Source organism: Crinia signifera, chromosome 1 (genome assembly GCF_055691185.1).
Source record: "Crinia signifera chromosome 1, ASM5569118v1, whole genome shotgun sequence".
NCBI classification, from domain to species: Eukaryota; Metazoa; Chordata; class Amphibia; order Anura; family Myobatrachidae; genus Crinia; species Crinia signifera.
In genome coordinates, this window is record NC_139217.1 from 100,310,509 (window position 1) to 100,337,312 (window position 26,804).

General features: G+C 45.1%; 1 protein-coding gene across 4 annotated transcripts in view; it reads right to left on the reverse strand.

The window, feature by feature from the left end:
- Positions 1–26,804, reverse strand: part of WDR17 (WD repeat domain 17) — a 126,497-nt gene that overhangs the window by 31,293 nt on the left and 68,400 nt on the right. For 3 of the 4 annotated variants that reach the window (XR_014469863.1, XM_083170811.1, XM_083170804.1), the window contains 14 exons: positions 24,752–24,874; positions 21,632–21,819; positions 20,454–20,622; positions 19,626–19,717; positions 18,516–18,598; positions 18,286–18,372; positions 14,873–15,037; positions 10,805–11,007; positions 10,092–10,241; positions 8,631–8,761; positions 7,278–7,403; positions 6,424–6,579; positions 5,177–5,241; positions 1,439–1,571 (listed from right to left, as the gene is read on the reverse strand). Coding sequence is in view for 3 of the 4 variants with exons in the window: in XM_083170811.1 (XP_083026937.1) it covers positions 1,439–1,571; positions 5,177–5,241; positions 6,424–6,579; positions 7,278–7,403; positions 8,631–8,761; positions 10,092–10,241; positions 10,805–11,007; positions 14,873–15,037; positions 18,286–18,372; positions 18,516–18,598; positions 19,626–19,717; positions 20,454–20,622; positions 21,632–21,819; positions 24,752–24,874 (1,871 nt within the window). In the remaining variant the exon portion in view is untranslated. The remainder of the gene's footprint in view (positions 1–1,438; positions 1,572–5,176; positions 5,242–6,423; positions 6,580–7,277; positions 7,404–8,630; positions 8,762–10,091; positions 10,242–10,804; positions 11,008–14,872; positions 15,038–18,285; positions 18,373–18,515; positions 18,599–19,625; positions 19,718–20,453; positions 20,623–21,631; positions 21,820–24,751; positions 24,875–26,804) is intronic. The other variant, XM_083170807.1, reaches the window with a different exon arrangement.

The following is a 26,804-nucleotide window of genomic DNA, read 5'->3' on the forward strand; positions in this document are numbered from 1 at the left end:
ATCTGGATTTTTTATTTAGTGATAATTGTGTGAAAATAATGTTTTCTATACAAAACGAAAAATGAAGTGGCTTGTATAGTCTCCACAAACTTCCTATAAGACCGATGTAGCAGACTGCTGGCTAAGAATGGAGCTCTCACTGATTTGTTTGGCCCTAACTACTGAAACTGGTTTAATACAACTTGCAGCATAGTGTATACTTCAGTGTTCCCATTATATCATCTCTATCCCTTCAGTCATCTAAGCTCCACAAGTTCAGTACTTAATCTGGGTACATATTGGAACAACAGGTGTACCCAGAGACATCTTGTGCAATGCGCATACACATGTGCTGATGCCCGCTGTAACAAGCAGGGGTAATGGGGGTGGGAATTCGACAGTATGGCTCGCACAATGGAGGTCATTGATTGAGCGATAATTGACATAATCATTTATGCGCATGTGCAGCCGCTTTGTGCGAGCAGCCACAGCAAATTGATTATTCGCCGGCCGCTTATACACAGCACTGCGGGTGGGGGGCGTGGGGCGGCGGTCCGTGGTCGTGCCCATGGGAACGCCCAGTGTTCCCATGAAAACGCTGGGTGTTCCCGTGGTAATTCGCCGGTGACGTGGGTGTGGGGGTCGGACAGCTGACATCAGCAGCCCACCCTCTTCCATTACAGGGAGCCCACGGATCTAAGACACCAGAGAGTGTCTTAGATCTGCGTGCACTGTAGAAATCATTCGATGGTCGGCGACAAGGGGACGTGTTCTCGTACACATATACTCATATGCTAGCAAGGGGATGCAGGCAGGCAAGGGGATGCAGGCAGGCAAGGGGATGGGGGGCTTTCATCATGGCAGCATTTACCTGCTCACTTGGAAGTAAAAATACGCTGCCAAGCAAGTGGATCTGAATCAGGCCCATAAAATACGGGGTGTACTAAACATGAATATGGTCAAGCCTATAAAAACTTCTGTTTTCTGAGGTTTGCCACAATGTATCAAGTTTCAGAAAGCTGTAGATGGCACTGCTTATAGAAGCCAATGGGCTTCTTTTTGTCGAAATCCCTGGAGAGGGATCTTAAAGATCTCTCTTTGACCCCCTGAGTGGATAGACAGCCATGCCTGTTCAGTAGAAAATTTGGGTCATAAAGCCTTAAGTCTTCACATCGTATCGGAAGAGTCGTCCAGAGAGTGATTATTCACCATCATGCATGAGATAAGGGGCAGGATGTAGAATATGCAATACATGATACCCACCCAATGACATTCATTTTCACATAAAATCAGCTACATATCCAGCCTATAGTTGCATTTGAAGCAAATATATTGCAATCATCATCATCATCTAAAATGCACTTAAATTATGAGCAACTTTAAACCACTCTCCTGAGTTGTGATTTTAATGAAAGACAATACAGGGAAATGTATAGGCTATAGTAGAACGCACTCATACCTGTGCAACCAGTAAAGCCTCTTTAAGTTGCCCTCTGGAAGTAAAGAACTTGACAAGCTTTCTCACATCCCCCGTAGCTATACAGTAGGGGATGACATCATCATTTTCCTCCTCAATAAGCTGACTTGCTCTTCTAGGATGAACACAAACATAGGAAGTTCTAGTCACCACTGTCAGTAAACCGTCACAATCATTTCATGAAAGATACACAAAACTTTATTTCCTTTATATAATATGCATTTTTGTTTGATATCCCTAGTTTATTGCTGTTCGAATCTTTCACATTGCTTTTGCATTATTTTAACAATAGCCCTTCATCCAGCTAATTGTAGAAAGGTTAGAAAGTTTTTCCATTTATTAGGATCAGTATTATATAGGAATTTAGGGGCAGATGTATCAAAACTTGGAAAGAGATACTGTGAAGTAGAGAGAGATACAGAACCGACCAATCAGCGCCTCTCATTTTACAGGCTCCTCTTCTTTATTATCTTTTTTTCGATTGGAAGGGGGGATACTGAGAGTTAACAATTTTAAATAATTTTCTTACAAAAAAAGGGTGCTTGATCTAATACTATAAATTATCGGTAATACCCTAAATTATTAAAAGACAAAAATACTGAATCAAACACAAAGAAAGCCCAACAAGAATACATTTGCTGACACACAAACACATTATATCATCAAGCTCCAAATAACACTTCTGGAAATATGGTGCCATTAAAGTCCCATGGTCCCTGCTCTACTCTTCTTAACATGCTTGTCAGCAGCACATGTGCAGTGAAGACCCATCAGGGCATCATTGGGCATGCTGCTTGCTGATAGGAGATAATGGGCGAGATTCTATGCTATGCGCTAAATGCGCATGTTTTATTTGCGCACCACATCGCCGCAAATCGCCAATTTTAAATTCGCATTTTTAAGTCAAAATGCGCATATTTAATGTGATGCGCATTGGAGGCTGAAAAGTGCGAAGAGGGGCAATTTGCAGCGAAGTGGTGCGCTGTATTTAGTCCTGAAAATGTGCGATTTTCATGTCTGAAAATCGCACATTTGCAGGACAGCGCAGAGTGTAAAAAAAAAAACGAGCGCGGGGTCCCCCGCCCGAGCATAACCAGCCCCGGGCTCACTGAGCCGGTGCTGGTGACATAAAATCAGAGTCCCCGACAAATAGGGGTCCCCTTGATTTTATGAAACCAGCACCAGACTCAAGGTCCGGCGCTGGTTCCCAAAATACGGGGGACAAAGTGACTAGGGGTCCCCCGTATTTTAAGAACCAGCACCGGACACAACCAGCCAGCAGGGTAATGCCTTAGCCGGGGGGAGACTTTTTATACAAGTCCCCCCGGCCAAAGCATTAACCCCCTGGCTGGTCAGCATGGGCAGGGGTCCTGGGGAAGTGGACACCCCCAATGCAGGGGTCCCCCCCCTCCAGGACTTACCAGCCCATGCTGATAGTCCGGGGCTGTCCTCCATGCCCCTGGGCTGTGGGCATGGAGCTGATGATTTGTGTAAAAAAAAGAATGAAAACTATTGTTTTACACTGGCGAACTATGAGTCCCAGCAAGCCTACCCCGCATGCTGGGACTTGGGGAACCACAAGTCCCAGCATGCGGGGCATTAAAGGGCCCGCTGGCACTTGTAGTTCTGCAGTGAAAAAAATAGTGCACAAAATCACACTGACACCCTGTAAAATAAAACTTTAATACACACAAAACACACACACACTGATACTTACCTACCTTGAGCCCGTAGGTCGGTCCCTGGATCCTGGTTTCCGGGCTCCGGGGCTCCAGGGCAGAAGAGTCCGGTTCCGGGGCCTTGGTCCTGGTTCCGGGGCTGGTCCTGGGGTTCCGGGGCTCCTGGCGTGAAGAATCCGGGGTCCGGGATCCGTGGTAGTCCCCAGGGGTACCTAAGGAGGCAAATCCTACTCACCTGCTCCCCGGCGGCGACCTCTGGTGACAGCGCTGCTCCAGACTGGTACCCGGCTTGCAGGACTTTGCCCGGCGCTGAAATGTTTCCTCCTCGCCGTCTCTGCACAGAATGATTTCTCGGCCAATCAGGAGCCGAGAAAGTCGGCTCCTGATTGGCCAGAAATCATTCTGAATACAGACGCCGACGAAGTAACATCTCTGCTCTGGATGTATAAAGCAGTGATAATGGAGAAGTGATAAAGTGCCTGGTATTTTATCACCGGCCAATCAGCTCCTGGCTGTTAAGTTAAGGCCCCCATACATTAGGCCGACTTGTCCTAGGGACAAGTCGGACCCAATTTACCTGCGAGCCACCCGGCAGCTCCCCGGGAGGCTCACATACAATTTGGCACTTGATGTGCCATTTTTTACATGGGATAAATCGCATGTGATTTATCCCATGTAAAAAAAAAACCCCGGGGAGCTGCAGGGCGGTGAGGAGTAGTGGGGGCGGGCAGCGGCGGCGGTGGTGGGGGCGGGCAGCGGCGGCCAGCGGTGGTGGGGGCGGGCGGCGGGTGCGGTGAGCGCTGCTGACCTGGCCGGGCAGTGTACTTACACATAGCAGCAGCGGGGACGGGACGCGTAGTGGCGGCTATTAGATTTTTAAAATATTTGTCAAATGACCGGCCGCTCTCTGATTGGCCGGAGAGCTCTCAGCCAATCAGAGAGCGGCCGGTCATTTGACAAGTATTTTAAAAATATAATAGCCGCCACTACGCGTCCCGTCCCCGCTGCTGCTATGTATGAATGGGCAGCCTGTGATTGGCTGAGCGCTCTCTCAGCCAATTGCTGACTGGCTGAGAGAGCGCTCAGCCAATCACAGGCGGCCCATTCATTGTATGGGCTTTTTTTTTTTATTCCGTACTGACAGCTCCCGCCGGCTCCCCCTGCCCGGCTCTATGCCGCCTGTGTCCCCCGCAGCGTCCCCAGCCCCCCTGCTCCCTCTACCGCTGCGCCGCCCCACTAGGTCCCAAGTCGGGTGGTCGGACGTGCAGCAGGTCCGACCACCCGACGCAGATCCGATGCGCACGGGACCGCGCATCGGATCTGAGGGGACATCAAAACTAGCCGATTTTGGTCCGATTTCGGCCAGATCCGACTGATCTGGCTGAAATCTGACCAAAATCGGCTAGTGTATGGGGGCCTTTACAGGCTGCGGTGGCCGGTGATAATTTACCGGACACTTTATCACTTCTACTCCCTTATCACTGCTTTATACATCTACCCCTCAGTTTCTATATAGATAGAAAGAATTCCTTTATTCGTCTCACAATGGAGAAATTTACAATTGTTACAGCAAGGTTCAAGTACAGATAAGGGTGAAAATAGCAAATAAGATAAGAAGTCCAAACAATATAAAGCTAGAATCTAAGAACATGTAGGTCTCTACAGACCATGACAGTTGTACATTCTGATTGCAGCAGGTAGAAAAGACCTGCGGTATCTCTCCTTTGAGCATCGAGGGTGAAGCAACCTATCACTCAAAGTGCTACACAGATCCGTCAAAATATTTTTGAGAGGGTGTGAAGCATTACCCAATAATGATGTTATCTTGCTGATCATTCTCCTCTCACCCACAATCTCTACAGAATCCAAAGGCATTCCTAGGACAGAACTGGCCTTCCTTACCAGCCTGTTTAGTCTCTTATTGTCGGCTGTTGAAACACTGCTGCCCCAGCAGACCACTCCGTAGAATATATGTAATTATCTAGAAAAAAAAGTTGCTACCCCTTAGAATAGTTTGGTAATTATAGGTATATTTACTCACCTTTGCATTAATTTTTTCCAGTATTTCATAGAAACACCTGGAGCCACTGACAATGCCTTATCCCACTATAAATAACATAAAATGAGACATTTATAATACATTTTATTCTGCCATTCATATGTCAATACAATAGATTGCTACGGTATGTACTGTACTTTATGCCTTCTGGGGTATAACATGTGTTTTGGACTGCCTGTGTATGTCCCACCTCTTTGGTTAGTGGCAGAACTACCGCTGCTACAGGCACTGCAGCTTGTACTGGGCCCTGAGGCAAGAGGGGCCCAGCCATGCCAGGCCACCCTCCTGCGGTTCCCACTATACTTTCAGAAGGGGAGAGCAGGGGCCTCTGTTGTGTATGATCATAGGCCTGTGCTGCTTTACTTTTTGTTCAAGTGCACACCAATCACATCTCGGCTTGCACATCTGCTTTCTGGTGTGTGTATGTATACAGAGACAGTTGTTTTCTGGCATCTTTCACCAGCTGAAGAAAAGTAATTTTCGTTCAAGGACCTGCCCAAAAATGTAAGAAAGTCTCCTTATATAGTCTTTCTCCATTGTTGACAAATCATGTAACATGTCATCCCGCCAAATTCTTTCTCATGTATTAAATCAACTGGATACACTTGGCAAAGTGATCCAACCAACTCACAACACAAAGTACAGATTTGCTACTCTAGCTTGAAAATATAAGGGACAGATGGGGAGGGGTGCTACTGTAGTTTGGAAATATCAGGGACAGATGGGGAGTGGTGCTACTGTAGTTCAGAAATATCAGGGACAGATGGGGGAGGGGTACTACTGTAGTTCAGAAATATCAGGGACAGATGGGGGAGGGGTACTACTGTAGTTTGGAAATATCAGGGACAGATGGGGAGGGGTGCTACTGTAGTTTGGAAATATCAGGGACAGATGGGGAGGGTGCTACTGTAGTTTGGAAATAACAGGGACATATAGGGAGAGGTGCTACTGTAGTTTGGAAATATCAGGGACAGATGGGGAGGGGTGCTACTGTAGCTTGGAAATATTAGGGACAGATGGGGAGGGGTGCAACTGTAGTTTGGAAATATCAGGGACAGATGGGGAGGGGTGCTACTGTAGTTTGGAAAGATGGGGAGGGGTGCTACTGTAGTTTGGAAATATCAGGGACAGATGGGGAGGGGTGCTACTGTAGTTTGGAAAGATGGGGAGGGGTATTACTCTGGCTTGGAAATTTGCGGTAATAACTATTGAAGTATAAAGTACTGTACCTCCCCCAGTTCCACTAACAGCTCACAGTATCTTTGGATCTGTCCTAATCGCAGGTGGATTTCAGCAGCTTCCTTCAGCCGTTCTTCTTTGCTTGGAGCACCAATGCCACCACCAAACTTAGACATTTTCACTGTTGTCAACTCTTGGGCTTTAGACTGTCAGGGATACAAACATACCTTCCATGTTTATTAACATATATGGATAGTCATTAAAATATATACTGTAGTTTAAATTGTTTTAATATAGGGCTTGCATATGTACAGACATAGAAAACCAAAGCTACAGTATATGCTGATAAACCGCCTATAGTGCTGAGGTCTTCTGATTTTCTGTGTGTGTTACCAACAAAAATGATAACTTGTTTTTCAAAGGAGTACCCTGTATTGTTGTAATATGTGTTGTATGTATGGTGCTGCAGTGATAGCTCTTTATCTGTAACAGGAGCTGAGTGCTGCAGTTGCAGCTGCAGGAGAGTATCACACCGGCTCCTGTCACTGCAGAAGAGCTGCACTTTGAGGGTGACACCCATGCCTAGGCTGTACCCTCAGTACTGGGCAAGTGATGACACTGATCAGGAGTAGGGTTGCTAAGTTGCTTATACTGCCAGAAGCAATGGCTAACACAGAAATATATTTTTCGGGTGCCGGATGCGATCCCGACTGTCAAAACGCAGACGGCCACCCGTTATTTTCCCTAGTGGCGAGTCACCGTGCCCGCAGCGTGGCGAGCGCAGCAAACCGGCAAGGGGCTTTTTTTGTGCTCGCCATGCTGTCTGAGTCCGGGCAGTCAGGAACCCTATACCACACCCATATTTTTCAGCCTCTACCACAAAATATAAGGATAAAATACTTACTGTCTTAAACCTAACAAGATGCTTCATGTGCATAATTCCTTTGCAGTAGTTTTGTGGAAGTAAACTGTCATCTTGACCTTTCAACACTGCAACTAAGTCCCACAAATTTTTGCTGCCTCCAGGAGGCTGAGTTAGAAAGGAAAAGTCTGATAAATATATCATGAAATAATAAAACAGTTCAGTATGTATTAACAATCAAATATTACTGAGAATCGTTTTTTAGGTAAAGGTCTACATTGACATCTCTGCCCCGACTTAACTTCCGTTAAAATCCAGGCATAATAGGGGTCATTGAGGAGCGGTTGTACCTGCGATATCATGCACAAAGTACTGATGTTCAGAAGTAGCGAAGCAGAAGCAGAGATGCTGTGTAATAGAAGTGTCTCTCTAGCTGAAAGTGGTTGTGTACAGAGATGCCGAACACACAGAGGCCATACGCCCACAGAGAATCTGCACCTTGCTTTAAGGACACAGATGGCAATTAAGCAACTAAACTTGCTTAAAGTGGTGTCTACATGCACTCAAAGTGGCTATCTCAGTCTTAGCACATTCATATGCACGATTGGACACCAGGGAGGGGCATTAAAGCAGCATTAAGTAGCATATGTGACTGCCACTGCCTCCATCTCAGAATCAGGCCCCATACACATGTGTCCTCTCTCCTCATACATCATCGCAAGAGAGCCAAACACCACATCTCAGTGCAGTAAGTGCCATGAGACTCTGCTAGCATCAGGTGCATCTTTCTAAGTATATTAGTCACCACATGATGTGACTAGGATGCACCAGGAGTATGAGCTGATTCACTTAATGTGCAACCAGGGCAGCCGAGAGGGGGGTGGGGGGAGCGGGTACTAATTACCCGGGCCCTGGTCCGACCCCTCCCTTCGTCCCTCCCGGGTAGCAACAACAGCACACACTTCTACAGCATGTGCTGTGCTGACAGCAGGCTCAGCATGAGTGTCTCACTGTCAGCGTAAGAGGTCATGCTGAGCCTGCTGTCAGCACAGCACATGCTATAGGTGTGTGCTGCTGCTGAGATTACAGTTTTTAGAGTTTTCTTTCACCCTCCTCTATGCCGGGGCCCGGCATTCCTCTCGGCTGCCCTGTGTACATTATATCTGTATGCAGCAAAGCCTCTGAACCTGTTAATGAACTTAAGATCAGCTTTATCCAATACAATTACTTTCCGCTCTGTATATGGACTCAGTCACACACAATATACAAGTGTCATATATCAAATTAATCTTTATGCAACCTAGACACATCAAGTTGTGACTAAGCCCCGTCTCCAGCTGAGTGTCATATTGTTTTGGTCTACTGTATTTCAACATTAAGATCCTAGATACTTACAGACAGACATTCTGAAAACCATCTTAATTTCTTCCCTCTGTGATTATCTGTCAGTTTGTCCACTTCCTGTTTAATATCCCGGGACACTTTCCCACACAGTAAAGGCGGAGCTCCAGGCTCCATGGCACGGTCTAATAGATAGAAGAGAGACATAAAGACATTAGAACAAGTGACCAATGGGATCGTTTCATATACCAGCGATGACCTATTGGACATTTTACACATATCTGGTCAGACTGTAGAATAGCTGTTGCAACCTATATATACTTATTACAGGAATTAGGCTGCAAGCAATAAAAAAAAATAAAAAAAAATGAAAATATACTGTACGAATCCCTCAAAGACAGCAGAGGCAGCACATTGTATCACAGGAAGTAAGCCATCAGACCATTGATCTTGTATCTGAAACCTTATGGTATAATCCAGTATAAGGTTATGATTTTTTATTGAACTGCCTATAATGTCTTGGGTAACTTGGCATACAGTATCTTGGACTACTAAAGCTATACAAGCAAAACATGTAAAATTGTGTGCATTTGATGGCACATTCAGTAGCTACAGTATGTAGTGCAGAGGTAAGTTACGCTCTGTACACTGTATACTGATTATCAAAATGAGCCTATATGATTAACCAGATAAATGTCAGTTCATCTATTCTCTACTGGTCCTCAGATCAGACTTTGTAGGCTAGTAAATAGGGCAGTGGCGTAAACAATAGCCCCGCAGACCCTGCGGTGGCGGGGAGGTGCTGATTAAGTGTGGGCGCCGGGTGTCTGTGAGGGCTATCGCCGCGCTGCAGCGCCTCTGGTACCTGCCTTAACCCTCTGCTTGCCGCAGCCAGGACCCACAGATCTACTTGTCTGCAGTCCCGGCGCGCCTCCTGCTTATGAATATATAGCCCTCACAAATTGTCCGCACCCTACAGCAGACAGTTTTTGAGGTTGCTAGAGGAGGCAATGGACTCCTCTAGCATCCTTGACAATGGTCTGCTGTTGGAGGAGCCATTTTGTGAAGGTCATCTTTCATTAGCAGCAGGAGCCAGGAAGAGCGCTGGGATGCAGACAAGTAGATCTGCGGGTCTCCGCCACAGACGCGGTGTTGGCGGCAAGCAGAGAGGTAAGTCAGGGTGGATGGGTGTTTTACTTTACTGGGAGGGGCTCCCAAATTTTCCGGCGGGGGGGGGGGGGGGGGGCACAGATTCTGTAGTCACGCCACTAAATTAGGGGATTGCTAAACACAACATGGGAAGAGAAAATAGGAATCAAGGATCTTACTCACAGCTACTGTTAGTCTTATGCTCAGAGTTAAAGACAATTACAATGCAAACATAAATTACAATAAATGTCACGTCTTTCTAAGTAACATTGTAATGTTATTATTGTGAAAACATTACATTCCCATTACTATATGTATTTAAAATAATAATATTAATCAAAAAAAAAAAATCTGCTGAGCACATACCAGTGTTGCCAATAATTTCTTCCCAAGGGCGGTCGGCTAAGATATTTATCTGAAGAGGTGAAATCAATGGTGTTAGTGACCAGAGCCGCACAGTGGAATCCCGGGAGCAAGACGCCATTGTGAATGGTCGATTAGGATGACACGTTAGACCTAGGGAATCATGCAAAAAAAATTATACATCTGGTTGGAGTATAAAAAACATTTTCTATTTTTGTTATTCCTGATGCATATTCTAGAGCATAATTATATACCAAACAGTGCAAATAACAATATTACACTAATGGAGACATTTAGAAAAGCTTCATTGCCAAAGTAATATTGCAGGTTATTACAGATACAATAGTGTGATTATAGAACATAAAACCTGGCTATGGCACAACATGTTACAAATACAACTAAGGGGTATTCAATGTGGGATTCTGACTGTCGGAACGTCCTGACAGGCAGAATCCTGGCCCATTTTCGCCCAGCTTGACAGACTCGACAGTCGGAATTCAATGTTCCACCTGTCAAGTGGGTGTGGAGGCTAAAACGGCCACTGATTGTCTGGAAACGGTCGTAATTTTTTTAAAGTCAGATCTGTTTTGTCGACTCCGCCTTCAATGCTGTTAGCAGCGGCAGCATTGAATAGGCGGCGGAGACTATTTTTCCTGTCAGAAATAGCAGCCGACATTGAATATCCCCCCTATAACTGCAATACAAGATGAACATACCATACACATCTGCTCCATGGTCATATACAGTGTCCAAACATGTTCCGTCCCTTGTGTCCCACACTCGTATAGTGTAATCCCAGCTCCCAGATATTAGTAAGTATGGTATCTCTGTATTCCACATCAGTCCCCGAACTGGAGACGAGTGACCACTCAGAACATTTATACAAGCGTCTTGTGTGTAATCCCAGATCCTTACAGTCCTAAAAAAACAAAATTACACCTTAATATTACAGAATGGACAGTTGTAAAAAAAATGGTGGACCAAGAATTACGTTACCACAGGCACACACCTAGAATTGCCAGGACTGGAATTGGGAAGACTTTCAGGAAATTATTATTATTACTAAGAACCTTAAACATATATATAGTATTATCTATAGAATTAGGGAGCAAATAGAAGCACCTGGAAGAAACCGATACAACTACGGGAAGCTGGATAGAATAAACCCCAGGGCTGTATGGCAGCAACTTCCACTGTCTATGTACAAATGCCCCTAATGATCTCTGGTTTACATATCTACAATACACTGGATATCAGAGTAAGGGCCAGATGCTCTAAGCTTCAAAAGTGATCAAATGGAGAGTGATAAACAACCAACCAATCAGCTCCTGCCTGACATCTTTTAAACACAGTCTGTGAGATGGCAGGTAGGAGCTGATTGGCTGGCTGTTTTTCACTCTCCATTTTATCACTTTTGAAGCTTAGTGCATCTGGCCCTATATCACATATATGCAGAAATAGTTTAATGAAATAATTAAAAATATACATAACAAAAGCTTTCTGTGACATACAGCTAAATAACGTTATCATTAAGATGCATCTGTTCCGTTCAAACACTAAGCAAACATTAAATGATACATGTAAATAAACAACATATTGTTTTTGAGCAGAGATGGCCGACTTGGATTTACTGTAACATACAATATGTATATCCCATGTTATACAGCTAATTGTATTCTAGTAGTCTACAATTTGTGTCCCTTTCAACCCACTCCCTGATCGAATCATTCATTTACATAATCATCATTAGCCTACTTTGTACCTGCTATAAATAACTGTGCCATCTACCAATCTGGAATTGTGTTATTTTTGCAACTGCAAGTGCATCATATCTGTGAGGCTCTGTGTGGTCTTTAGACGACTGTGTCATGTCAGCACATTGGAGGTTATTCTAATTGATTTTCTCCCCTGCGCACTCGCAAAGGGGAGAGATTTTTAAAGACTGTGCATAAGCATTTAAGCGCTGGGCGTTGTCATGGAAATTCGTTGGTGATGCGGGGGCGGGCAGCTGGCGTCAGCAGATGTCAGCTGCTCGCCCTCTTCCCGTACAGGGTGCCGCAGATCTAAGGCCAGCAGAGACTGACTTAGATCTGCGAGCGCTGATTTTGCCCCTACACACAAGCTGCGAATGGGTGTTTATTCAAAACATCCATTTGCATGTATGCGGGGAGATTTGCAGTGCGTGCGGACATTCATGAGGGCAGCGTTTAAATGCCTGGCAAAGCTGTGAAATTCTCAGCTTTGTAAGTCAACCAGAATAACCCCCATTAATCTCCTATATCAGTAGTTCCCAACCCTAGTCCTCAAGTACCCCCAACAGTGCACATTTTCCAGGTCTCCACACAGAATCACAGGCAAAATAATTAGCTCCACCTGTGGATCTTTTAAAATGTGACTGAATAATGAGTGCACCTGCTGGGTGACCTGGAAAACGTGCACTGTTGGGGGTTCTTGAAGACCAGGGTTGGGAACCACTGTCCTATATTACTGACAACTGTAGCCTTAACTTTACCTATTTCAATGAAACCCAATGTAGAATACTATTCTAGAATAATGTATGAAATACTATAGGCAACAGTTTATGTGCTCTACATTTCACTAGTTGGTTTATATCATCAGATAATCAATTAAAAAACCTATATATTTGCTTACAAATTATCTGGAAATTATAGATTAAAATATTCTAAATAGCTTTAAATTGGATCACATATGGACAGTCGCAGGATCGCTAACTGATCATGATTATATGGCCATTTCTATCTAGTATTATGATCTGAAGTTTTACCCTTTGAGTGCCAACATCTCTGTGAGAGAAGCGCAAAAATATCCGCTGAAAATGCCCAAAACTCTGTGAGAGATGCACAAAATATTGGTTATAAATGTCAGCTTCGCTCACATTTGTTATATAAATTCAAATAAAAAAACGTTGTGGAAAAAAAAGGTAAACATTACAGGTCATTATGATGAATAAAAATGTTTGCTTGGCAATTTTCACACCAGTTTTGACAAATTCACTTGGCACTCAAAGGGTTAAGGAGGAAACTCCATTAGCCCTGTTAATTACACCGGAGCTGGGGGGTAGCCGAGAGCTTTAATGAACAGGGCTATTCAATTAGAGCCCCTTTTTCTTACCCATTACATTCATCTGTTTTCAGGCAGGGCCGGCGCCACCACTAGGCAAATCTAGGCATTTGCCTAGGGCGCCGGCCACTGGAGGGTGGTATTTCGCCCCGCCTTGCCGCCCGGGTACCTGCCCTGCGGCGTATATATGTGCGTAAAAGCTGGCGGCGGCGGCAGCGTGGGGTCCCTGCAGTCAATAAGAAATAACGAGCGCTATCCGCCGGGCTATGCGGAATCGCTTCTGTTTTGGAAACACTGGGCGCACGCTGATTGGCTGAGATTCAGCCAATCAGCGTGCGCCCAGTGTTTCCAAAACAGAAGCGTTTCCGCATAGCCCGGCAGATAGCGCTCGTTATTTCTTATTGACTGCAGGGACCCTCCGCTGCCGCCGCCAGTTTTACAGCGCCGCAGGACAGGTACCCGGGCGGCAGACACCGGGGCGCCCCCACCCCGACTTGCCTGGGGCGCTCTGGTGCCTTGCACCGGCCCTGTTTTCAGGCATTAAGGCATAGAATCCAGGATAAGTTCCCGCAACCTATGAGCTAAAGTTATCTCTGCACCTGAAAAAAAGACAAGTTGCCAAGGTTTTTTTTTACCTGAAAAGAAAACCCTGTTAAGTGCAGAATGAAGGTTGCCTTTGGGGCTAATTGAATAGCCCTGGTGGATCAATTAGCCCACAACAAATTTCTGCAATTAATTGAATTCCCCCCTTGTATCTGATACTGTAGTTAAAACTTAATGTTAAAAAAAACTATAAAAATAAATTACAATATAAAATGATACTTTTTTCAGTTGAAATGCTTAATTTTAAATGTGAACAGCATACATTACTGTATTGGTGTTCAATGGTCAAGTTTGCATAAGCAAATGCAAATGCAAGCTGGAACATGTTTGAGCCATCTCAATGATTGTTGAATTTGTTTCCTGTGCTAAAATTTAGCACCACTTTGATTAGAAGCACCGGCATTGGCTATACCAATTCCCGATCAAGGCCCTTATTCTGATCGGTGCGGATTTTTCCGCATGCGGTCGTACCGCCGATGTTTTTCGACTGCGCATGTGCAGAGGTCACTCTGCGCATGTGCAAGCGGTTTCGCCGTACGTATTCTTTAGACGCCGCACAGGGGGCGGAGAGGGGCGTGAAGGGCTACTTAGCCTCATTACCCTATGCATACGCCCCGCGTTTCATGGGCATTCCCATGCAAACGCAGGGCGTATGCATGGTAATGAAGCCGTGACGCATGTGTAGGGGGCGGGCATCTGACATCGCCGGATGTCAGCTGCCCGCCCCCATACATGATTTCATACGGACAAGTGTCCGTGTGGTCTAGGGTGGCGGCCGCTGGTGGAGCGTGCGGCCCTGCATTCGATGTTCGGCGACCATCGAATGCAGGGGCTGCTCCCAAGATGGAGGAGGCGTATCCCCGTCCACTTTCATGCGGACCGCCACATATCCGCGTACGGACGGAGGTGGCGATCCGTAAGGAAGGCGGGGATTCGCCTGCATGGTCCTGGCCGCATATTTATGATCTGGCCGCACCGATCAGAATAAGGGCCCAAGTGACCAGCTGGTACCCATATTTAGATGACACAATCTTATAGAATATTGCATAATGATGTAAATGGTAAAAAATAAAAAAATGAAAATGTGAGAGACTACGTACCCGTCATCTGAACCGCTACAGAGAATACCTTCTCTAAGGGGGGACCATCGTACATGAAACACCTTTGCTGTATGACCAGTGAAGACCTTGAGGGGCTGATCAGAGCTGGTGGCTAAATAATATACTCTGACATTTTTGTCTTCGCAACCTGTTGCAATCATGTCTCTGCACAAAAGTGTCAAAACAACACAGTGTCAGGGATTATTGAGGCATAATACTATGATGATACAGAGATAAAAGGTTGCTTTATATCAATTAAATAACTAGATCATTCTCAGGTGCACGAGAAGTGCTGTATAATGTATGTATCTATACTGCATTACCTCACACAACGTTTCCAACGCATAAAATGCATGCTATGCTTGAGGTTCAATCCTTTTTTTATTTTTTAACATAAAATGATAGTTTGAAATTTCTTGATAAATGTGCGGCAGATTCAGCTGCATGAAAGAGAGTAGAAGGCCTGAGTGCATGCCCTAGTGGCGTAACTAAAGAGGGTGCAGGGTGTGCAATTGCTATGGGGCCTGGCGGTGTGGGGGGCCCCAAGGCTCAGCAGGTAATCCCACTGCACCCTCTTGTTTTTTTTTTATTTGCAGTTTTTTTTTTAAATATTGGTGGCAGTGGATGAAGGAGCCAGCACGGCTGCGGGAGGAGGAGGTAAGCCAGTGTGGCTACATGAAGAGTAGAAGAGGCAGAGCGGATGTGGGAGGAGGAGGATAGCCGATGTGGCAGGTGGAAGCAGGGGACCCAGCACCTGAGTAGTGGCTTCTTTCTGAGCAGCAGTCTATGTAGTATGTATGAATGAGAGCATCAGTGTTTGTAGTATGTATTAGGGAGAGTGTCAGTGTATGTAGTATGTATTAATGAGAACGGCAGTGTATGTATGTATGTATGAATGGGTGCGGTGTATGCTTGCATGAATGTGTAAAAATGTAGCGCCTCTCAGCCAGCCCTGAGCTGGAGAACACTGGTGGAGAGGCGCTTCACTCAGCGGCGGATGGCAGAAATCCTGCCCGTCTCTGCTTCAGGGAGATAGGCAGGGTTAGGGGGTGCGAACAGCGGCGGGGAGGTGGCGAAGGGCGGCGGTGGGCTCCGTCAGAACAGAGCACCCAAGCATCTTGTGCATGGGCGCCAGATTCTGGCAGCTGCGAGCAGCAGTGGATGGCGATTCTATTGCCGGGGCAGCTCTAATGAGAGCTGCTCCATCTGTATGTATGCATGAATGGGAGTGACTGCGTATGTATGTATGTATGAATGTATGGGAGTGTCAGTGTATGCAGTATGTATGAATGAGACAAACAAGAGATACTTAGGTAGCATTAGCAGGCGCTGCCAGGGGTGTAATGCCAACAGCAGCCACTTCGGGGGTGGGCTAGTCAGACCCACTATAAAGACTAAACAATAAAAGGAAAAAGTAGCACTATGGAAAGTATTAATAAAAATGTATTGACATAACAATGAATAGAATATTCATAAAAACTATGGATTAAATGATTACGAATGGAAATATTATGATAATGGAGGGCATTAACACCTGGATCAGTTAATCAATTAATCTTGTAAATAAAAGCACAAAATATGAATCAACAGTGGTACATATAAACATATATACATCTTTTTAAGTCCACTTTATTTTCTTTCCATTCTTAATCATTTAATCAATTGTTTTTATAATTATTCTATTCATTGTTATGTCAATACATTTTTATTAATACTTTCCTAGCGCCACTTTTCCTTTTATTCTTATGTATGAATGAGAGGAGGGAGCAGCAGTGTATATAATTATGAGTGTGTGTGTGTGTTATACACACTCTGCATCCATTTTAGATTTGTCAACACATGCAATTCCGTGTTGCAGATGCCTACACAGCTGCAATATTTCAGGCTTCGGAATTGATAATCATTGCATGTGAAGCTGCTGCCAAAGAAAGATCAGCAACTGCATACACATACACAGAATTACTGTAGCACTATAACAAAGACTACTGTATGTCATGCAGAATGGACACAACAGTAGCAAAGCAGGTGCCATGTTTCTCTATGTCAGGGCCGCGGACAGGGTGGTGCCAGGGGCACAGCTGTCCCGGGCCCCGGCCTCTGGAGGGGCCCGGGCAGCTGCCCACAATGGCACGGCACCACCACCCCCGCACCAGCACAATGCATCCCCCACCTGGTGCCGGCGGCCAGGCATGCACAATACACAGTGCAGCCTGCAGAGCCGTGAGGCCCTCTGTATCCAGAGGATACAGAGGGGCTTGGCGCCCTGCAGACTGCACTGTGCAGTGAGTGATCCGAGCCCCGAGTCCCGGCTCCCGGAAGATGCTGTGCTGCCGCCTGTCGCTGCTGAGCCTGGGAGATGTTGCGCTGCTGGTAAGTAATAGTAATGGGAAAAGGGGGGGGGGGGGGAGTGCCGGCGCGTGAGGGGGGGGGGTGCCTGCGCACGCGAGGGGGGGGGGGGAGGTGCCGATGAAGGTCAGTCCCGGGCCCCAACATTACTAGTGGTGGCCCTGCTCTATGTACATGATCGCAGCTGAAGGCGTATATGCACCCTGAAAATGGAAATGATGTGCTTGCATTTTTGCTTCCACTCCCTTTTACCTTCCAGGCTATTTACATAAGCCCTGTGAGTCAGTAACTGTAATAATCAAACTTATAGATGGAGCCGTCCTCATCTAGCCGGGCCTCGGAGCACAATTTGTGGAGGCTCGCCAGCGAATGTGGTGCATGTGCATCTGAGACGCTCATGCACCCCATTCATGGCAATGGATGCGCCAGCTTGTGAAACACTTGCGTGTCTACGTGTTTTAGTGCGCCAGGCACCAGAAATGTATCGCTGGCGCACTAGATGAGGATGGCTCCATTTGTATAAAGAAAGAATATAAAATATAATTATTATATCCAAATAAACATTGTTTGTACTGCCAACATCCTAATAAAATACAAGACAATTTTTAGGATATATCCAGAGCGCTGTCTGTATTCATTTCTCCTTCTTCTCCAGTTCTCACAGATGATGTTTATGTGGAACATTCAACATAAACGTCATCTGTGAGAACTGAAGAAGAAGGAGAAATGAACAAAGACAGCGCTCTGGATATATCCTAAAAATTGTCTTGTATTTTATTGTCTTCACTTGTTTTTTTGGTTGAACAAGTTTGTGGGTATATTGAGCTGCTCTTCTGTTTGCGCCTTGGAATCCTCCAGTTTTTCTATTTAACTGCCAACATCCTGTCTACCGCCTATCGCAGCCCATTGCTCAGTTTGTTTGGGAAAGAAGTGCACAAGGAAGGTGCATTTGCTAATTTGAGTAATAAGAAGTCCAACATCACAGAAAAGGCACCTTACCTGCTAAATTATTTAGAAATGCTACAGTACAGCCTACTATAGAAAAGTCGCTGAGGTACAATACTCACTTGTTGTTTTGGCTCCAGTCACAACCAAACACAGCTGCTGGGTGTTTATACTTGTGCAAAACTTTGCCATCAATTGTTCGGATGATGCTGAATCAATTACAGACAGTGTTACATAATTACGCTTACATAAATGCGTATGTCAAACTAACAAACACAATTTACTCCTCACACTAAAATTTCACATTTCTAACAGAAGTATATCAACTTCTGTATGCAAGAACAGAACTCACCAAAATCCATCTCCACTACACGTGGCAATACGCTTAGAATCTTTATGACTCCAAGAGATACAGAAGATGCCATTTTTCCCATGCTATAAAACAGAAATATAATAAGTAAAATAAACTTAATAACATGCTAAAAATAATATTTTGGAAGTAGAAATCAAATACGTTGTTGTCATGGGCAGGCGAAACCAAACAAAAGCTGCGCAGTTTTCCTGCAAAAATATGTTTCACAGAAACTGTGTGTACTTGAGAGAATTTTTTTCCCAGGGATCCGAATAGGATTACCCGGAAAAAAATGATCATTGAAAAATCACGAAAAACGTAATTTATATTAGTAATAATAGTTTTTTGCTGTTAATTGGATACACCCCATTGACGTTTATCCTCTTACTGTTTTTTTTTTAACAATTTACAATTTTCTATCTAAAGCTGGCAATACATCTGATTTATTATCATATCTGGCTGGGTGTAACAAAAACCTGGTAACTTGTGGGAGCAAATGACAGTTGACCATTTGCTTCAAAATGCTGGAAAACTGAGAAAAATGGTTATTCAGATATCACCAGATTTTTGTTCCAGAACTAGATTGCAGTAGCAGCACATTCATCTTTTCATATCCTAAAGAAGTAAAAGGGGAAAAAAAATGGATACTGCCCTTATAAATCAGGTGCATACTGTATGTGGCTGAATTCAGAACAAACACAGAACAAACACATTATTATTTTAAAAAAATCAATATCAGGTGGCCACCTTTCAGAAATATAACAAGATAAACAATGCAAATGCAAATGTTAAATCAATAACCTGTGAAACTATAAATCTTATATTACAAATAAAACAATCATTTCTTAAAAATTGGACTGAATAGAAATATACTAGCATATCATAACAGTCCACTTTAAAAAAAAAAAAGTCGCCGAGGCTTTCGCACAGGGGGGGATCGAGGCAGCCAGGGCGTGCCCATAAAACTGATGGGCACAGTACGTCAGCCGCCGACCCCGTTCTTAGACAAGGTGGCACAAGTCATTCTATGGTTGGCGACCATTTTTCCCTGTACAATGCACAACATCCATTTGCAAAGCGGCAGGGATATGTGGACCGCTGTGTACTTACCTCATTGAATCGTGTAATCATTTTCCCTTTCTTAACATCCCAGATGAAGCCCCCATTCCGTGATGTTGCACCGGCAATACAATTCAGGTCCCCTATGGTGGGAAACAGTGATAAAAGCAGAGCTAGAGAATGTGCCTAATTCAGAGATAGACGCAGTGTTTATGTTGTTCGCAGCATAGCATAGGTGCCGATTATGTTTTTGCTGGTGGATGCTCAAGCCAAAAATATAGAAGAGTGGCTTCATTGGGAAGGGGCGTAATGGGATGGGGGCGTGCACTGCAGGGTGGAAGTGTGCTTACTGTATAGCGGCGGCCAGAGAGTATGATGAGATTGAGCAGAAATATGGCAACCCAGCAGCGGGCCGCGGGTGCTCATGTGCGGTTATTTGCCACTGCACATGTGCCGAAATGGTCTGTCAACGGCAGAGTTTTTATTTGCAAAGTGACCGGCAATCAGGGTGCATTTGTAGAAAGTAATGGGGAGAAGGGTACAACCGTATAAACAGCACCTCACAGCTTGTGAATGCAATCCCCTACACTGGAAACATTTCTCTGGCTTCTTTTTTATCCCCTGAAAGGCCATGCTATGCAACCATAGGGTTACGCAAAAATTTGATGTTCATTCAATGATTAATCGATGGTTGAATCTTTGTGTGCAAGCAGTGATCAGAGTAGTCTCAATACGAATCCCAGTGGATGTGACATTAGCATACTGTCGCACACATACTGATATACAGCAGCTGTACCATATACATCAATCTCTGGGTCAGGACCAATGTTTATGAATACATTTTCTAAGACATTAGCATTTTACATGCAGCCAACTTACCGGGAGCCCAGGACAGTGAGTAGATAACTCCCTCATTTCCTGGGGAAGTGTAGACCGCAGTTAGTGTATTGATATCCCAGACTTTAATTGTACCATCAAATGATGCTGTGGCTAATAAATTAGGATCATCTGGTTTGAACTTACAGTCAAAGATGGTTTCAATGTGACCCTGCGTAATAAAAGTGAAATTCTAGCGTTATGTGGGGAAAAAAGGGGGATCTGGAATAACGCAGGCCCCATTGCCTAGTCAGCCACTACAAATTCATTCCCAGCTGCGAGATCCTGGTGTCCTTGGCAAGCAGCTCTGTCTGAGACAGCATGGTGTTTCCCAGAGGTCTAGTGGTGTGATCGCTGTGCATGCAATGTGCCCACTTACAGCATGTATGTGAGAGAGGAATGTGAGACACCCACAGTGGGCATTCCTGCTGCTGAATCAATAGCATATTTGTGCAATTGTGAATGATATTGCACCTGCGCAAGCCACTGCATGCACCTCTGTAACTGATCCATAGATACTAATAAAATAAAAATCATTTCATTTATTTTTGTTAAATGATACGCTTGCCAACTTCCATGTGCAGTAAGCCTGTGACTATGGTGTGCTAGTTTATAGCTGTAGTGCCAGTTGAACTTATATCTGCATAAATTGAGGCCTCTGTACTTGTTGCACAAGGTTGCAAGCTGTAATTAAATAGCTCAAACAGTAAGTCCTAAAGTATATATCTAGGGGCATACGTGGCCCCAGGGGCGTAACTTGATATTCGTAGGCTCCATAGCAAAAGTTGATATCCGTAGGCCCCATAGCAAAAGTTTGTAAGGGCCCCCTATTTAGCAACTAATGTTGATAAATGTATATTAGACAGTAAACATGGGCCCCCTTCAGCTCTAGGCCCCATAGCAACTGCACCCCTTGCACCTATGGTAGTTACGCCCTTGCGTGGCCCCTAACCTTTCTTTTACAACAAGTTGCATACAGTAATATAGTGACTAATTATATACTGTACATACATTTATCCCACCACTATGACAACTGCCCCAAACTAGATTACTCTAGCAATGTATTTCTTGTCTTCAGAACTACTGTATTCATATTATGATTAATGAATTCAATCATTAATTCATGGAATCTGACAGTGATTGTAAACAAATGATCAGTTTAGTAAATAAAAGGTGCCTACCAAGTCCCTTAGGAAATCCCACTTCTTAGCCCCCATATCATACAGGCCTACTCCGCCATCCATGAAGCAGCAGACGGCATGGCCAGGAGGCAGCGAGAAGGCTTGGTTCTGTGTGAGCGTTGGAGGAGGTACCGCCTCGCTGGTAGATGATATGTAGTGGTTCTTTGTAGGGGACTGTGCTAAAAATACTCATTAGGAAACAAACAAACAAAAGAAAAATAAAAAACAGCTTTTTTTTTATCAGTAAATTTATCATGGTGTAACTTTGTGTATCATCCATTAAAAATAAACATAAATATATTGCTTCCAATTAAATCATAATCAACTTTTATTTCTGAATTGTTGCACAGGATTTTATACTTGTAAATAGCTGTAGATATATGTAAAACTGCGTGATTTTACAGTGACCACGTCTAAATAATTAGCATTACCATGTGCATTGGTTTCATACAACTTGTACATCGACGCTTAGGAAGACGTCACCATTAGAATGGATCTCAGGTCACAAAACTGCCACTGTCAATTTGACAAAGATGCAGCATGAAATATGTCTAATAAGCCAGATGATATTGTGAACAATGACGCTCAATGGGGATACACAAGGAGCGATTTTAACCACATTTCTAAGCGATCTGACCAGATCGCTTAGAAATGAAGTACCTACCGCTCCGTTTGGCGCAGTCCCGCATGTCACTACCATCTGCAGAGATAGACAGTGCATGCACTGTCTATCCTGCTAGATCGCAGGGATTTGCCTATAAACAATAGGCAAAAAGCATTACTCAGTACACATTGCGGTGCATTGCTTGTGTGCCGTGATGTGTGCTGAGCGATCTGTGCCCAGCACGTCGCTTAGCACAGAGGCCAGAGTCGCCATGTGTGTATTGGACTTTAGGAAGAGCTTTCATGTTTTCCAATATTGCCTATTGCTTACAATATTGCCTAATGTGTACACTCCATATAGTTCACAATGTGCCCTCCCACGCATCGTTAATGAAACCCCCCTTGTTTAGCATGTTCAGACGAGAGAGGTCCTCGTTAACAACGGTTATGCAGCAGCATGACCGCCGTTTCCGCCGCTGTCGCTCCCTTTCCCCCGGGCATTGGCAGGTATGTATGCACTTGCAGAAGCTGACCCCTGGTAGCGTTTAGTAGGCTTTACACTCACAATGGCACAGTTTGAAAACCACCCAAAAACAAGCCTCTAAATTTACAACTAAGGGTGACATTCTATGGGATGAGAGTTTTTCGCACGTCAGTTTTTCGCCCATTATCGCACTTTTTTAAAATCGCATTTTTGCCTTGGATTCGCATATTTAATGAGGTGCGTGTTCCAGCAAGAAAAGTGCGATTGAGTGCGATAATGGGCGACTTTTTGGCATGAAAATGCGAATTTGAGCTTATGTGCGATTTTGGATTTGTATAAAAAAAAAAAATAATAATAAATTGCGTGGGCTCCCCCTCCTGAGCATAACCAGCCCCGGGCTCATTGAGCGTAGGGGTCCCCCGTATTTCTGAAACCAGGCTGAGAGCGTGATTGGGTGATGCGTCTCCATGGAGACGCATAGCTCAGCCCTGATTGGCTGAGCTATGCGTCTCCATGGAGACGCATAAGCCGAAGACGCTCTCAGCCTCTGTTGCGCTGGGACAATGCGACAAAAGCTGTTAGCTGCATCGGAGAAAGCCTGTTGTCCCCGCTGTCAGTGCGGGGGTAGCCGGCTCTGCTGCAGAAGGGAGACCAGCGCTGGATCCTGGATCGGTGAGTATATTGTTGTAAAAGTGAGATGTGTGTGTGTGTGTGTATGTATGTAATAAAGTTTTACTTTTCTGTGTGTGTGTTTTGTTTTAACATTCTTTTTTACAGCTGGACTACATGTCCCAGCGGGCCCATTAATGCCCCGCATGCTGGGACTTGTGGTTCTCCAAGTCCCAGCCTGCGGGGGAGGTCTGCTGGTACTTGTAGTTCTCCTGTATAAAGCAATGTTAGGATTGAAAGATTTAACCCCATCAGGCCGGCGTCCACTGGCCAGGGACGCCGGTGACAGCCCCGGGCTTCAGCCCTGGACGGGTGAAGCCTGGGGGGGGACCCCTTTATTGGGGGGGTCCCCACTCTTCCAGGTACCCCGTCCAAGGCTGACCAGCCACGGTACTCATGGTACGGCCGGGGGACCTTATGTAAAAAGTGTCCCCCGGCTGTTGCATGACACTGCGGGCTGTTGGAGCCCGGTGCTGGTTTCAAAATACGGGGGGACCCACAGATTTTTTGTCCCCCGTATTTTTGGAACCAGGATCGGTCCAAGAGTCCGGGGCTGGTTTCAGAAATACGGGGGACCCCTACGCTTTTTGTCCCCCGTATTTTTGGAACCAGGTCTGGCTCAATGAGCCCGGGGCTGGTTATGCTCAGGAGGGGGGACCCCACGCAATTTAAAAAAAAAAAAAATAATAACACATTTTTTTACCACAGAACCATGCACAGATCTGGCCAACTCGCATATCAGAACCTGGGGCCTTATTTTGGTTCATTCTTTCTGACAAAATCCTTCTTAGATGGGCAAAACCATGTGCACTGCAGGTGGGGCAGGTGTTACTTGTGCAGAGAGAATTAGATTTGGGTGGGGTTTTACTTCAAAGTGAGATCTATATTGCAGTGTAAAAATAAAGCTGTCAGTATTTACCCTGCACAGAAACAAAATTACTCACCCAAATCTAATTCTCTCTGCACATTTTACATCTGCCCCCCCTGCAGTGCACATGGTTTTGTCCATCTAAGAAGGATTTTGTCAGAAAGAATGAACCAAAATAAGGCCCCCGGTCTGATTTTTTGGCGAATTTAAGACACATTTCCCAAATTTGCATCTCATTAAATATGCGATTTGTATACTTTTCAATGGGAAAACATCTGGATGCGAGTTCCGGCGCGAGATTTCGCGGCAAAATCTGCACTTTTTGCCGTTTTTCGCATCTCATTAAATATGCGAAAATGGGATTTCGGCTGTTTTTTGCGAAAATTTCGCCAAATAACACAAATCTCATCCCATAGAATGTCACCCTAAATGTCCTCTATATACACAAATACAGTATCAGCACATTTTTGGTTGGAGGAGCCCATATTGTACTCACTTTTTTTCTTAGGAGGAGAGTTGAGGACATGTAATGCGTGGAAGCCAGTCTTCTTCAGTTTGAAATTATCTATAGGGGTCGTTTTAGAGACATTCCATACCCGTAATACACCAACCTGAGAATCTGAGCAGATTAGGAAGATGAAACCTCCTTTAAATTACAGACATTTATGCAATTAACTAGCAACCAGCCACTGGGAGCCGGGGCTCTGTGTCATGCTACAGGAAGCCGGGGCTCTGTCATGCTGCGGGGAGCTGGGGCTCTATCATGCTGCTGGGAGCTGGGGCTCTGTCATGCTGCAGGAAACGGGGACTCTGTCATGCTGCAGGAAGCTGGGGCTCTGTCATGGTGCAGGAAGCTGGGGCTCTGTCATGGTGCAGGAAGCTGGGGCTCTGTCATGCTGCTGGGAGCTGGGGCTCTGTCATTCTGTGGGGAGCTGGGGCTCTTTCATGCTGCTGGGAGCTGGGGCTCTGTCATGCTGCAGGAAACGAGGACTCTGTCATGCTGCAGGAAACGGGGACTCTGTCATGCTGCAGGAAACGGGGACTCTGTCATGCTGCAGGAAGCTGGGGCTCTGTCATGGTGCAGGAAGCTGGGGCTCTGTCATGCTGCAGGAAAGCTGGGGCTCTGTCATGCTGCAGGAAAGCTGGGGCTCTGTCATGCTGCTGAGATACATGTGTAGGTGTCTGCATGTGTGTATGCGTGCCTGGACAGAGCTCCGTTGGGTGCCATCTAGTGACTGCCAGCACACCACAGAAGTGTTATAAGTGAAAGCACTATTCTCACCTACTGTACATTATAGCTGCATAATGCAATTGTCAAATGGTCCAAGTATGTGGTCATTATGTCGACAGTCAAAAGGTCAACACATGAAAAAAATAACATGCACTAGGTCAATATAGTCAAAAGGTTGAAATGGAAAAAGTTGACATGAGAGTTTCATTATTTTTTTTAACCGACTGTACCATCCCAGTGGGCATAGAGGGAATATAAAATGATCATGCCAAACTAAGCGAGCCATGTGAGTGGACGTGGTACACTTATCCGATCCGGTGTCCATGTTGACCTATGTTGACATAGACACCCAAAGAACATTTGACCTTTTGACCATGTTGACCTTTTTCAAGTATCGACCTTTTGACTGTTTATCTAGACATTGTTGACCTAATGACCCATATCCGTGAGCCCGGAGGAGTGCAGATTACTGCGATGTATATATTTTTTTCTTACAAAAATGGAAAGTGGGCCGCAACCAGTACATATGTTACCTAGGGCCAGATGTACTAAGCTTCAAAAAGTAATAAAATGGAGAGTGATAAACAACCAGCCAATCAGCTTGTACCTGTCATGTCACAGGTTGGGTTTCAAAAATGACAGACAGGAGCTGATTGGCTGGTTGTTTATCACTCTCCAGTTTATCACTTTTGAAGCTTAGTACATCTGGCCCCAAGTCTTAAACCATTTGTGGAATCATCTCCTGCTCCCTTCAATCTGGTGTATTATGCATTATACAATAGAGCAGCATCACTCTCCCAGCCCATCACCGATAATGACCAACAGCTGACAAATTCAAAGGTAAGAAACTGATGGCTGTTCCATCTCCGTGTCAGCAGATAGCGCTCATCTCCATGCCAGCAGGTAGTGCTCATCTCCATGCCAGCAGGTAGAACTCATCCCCATGCCAGCAGGTATTGCTCAGCCCCATCCCAGCAGATAGCGTTCATCTCCATGCCAGCAGGTATTGCTCATCCCCATTCCAGCAGGTAGCACTCATCTCCATGCCAGCAGGTAGCAATCATCTCCCTGCCAGAAGGTAGCAATCATCTCCATGCCAGCTGGTAGCAATCATCTCCATGCCAGCAGGTATTGCTCATCCCCATCCCAGAAGGTAGTGCTCATCTCCATGCTAGCAGGTATTGCTCATCTCTATCCTGGCAGGTAGTGCTCATCTCCATGCCGGCAGGTAGCGTTCATCTCCATGCCAGCAGGTAGTGCTCATCTCCATGCCAGAAGGTAGCACTCATCTCCATGCCAGCAGGTAGTGCTCATCCCC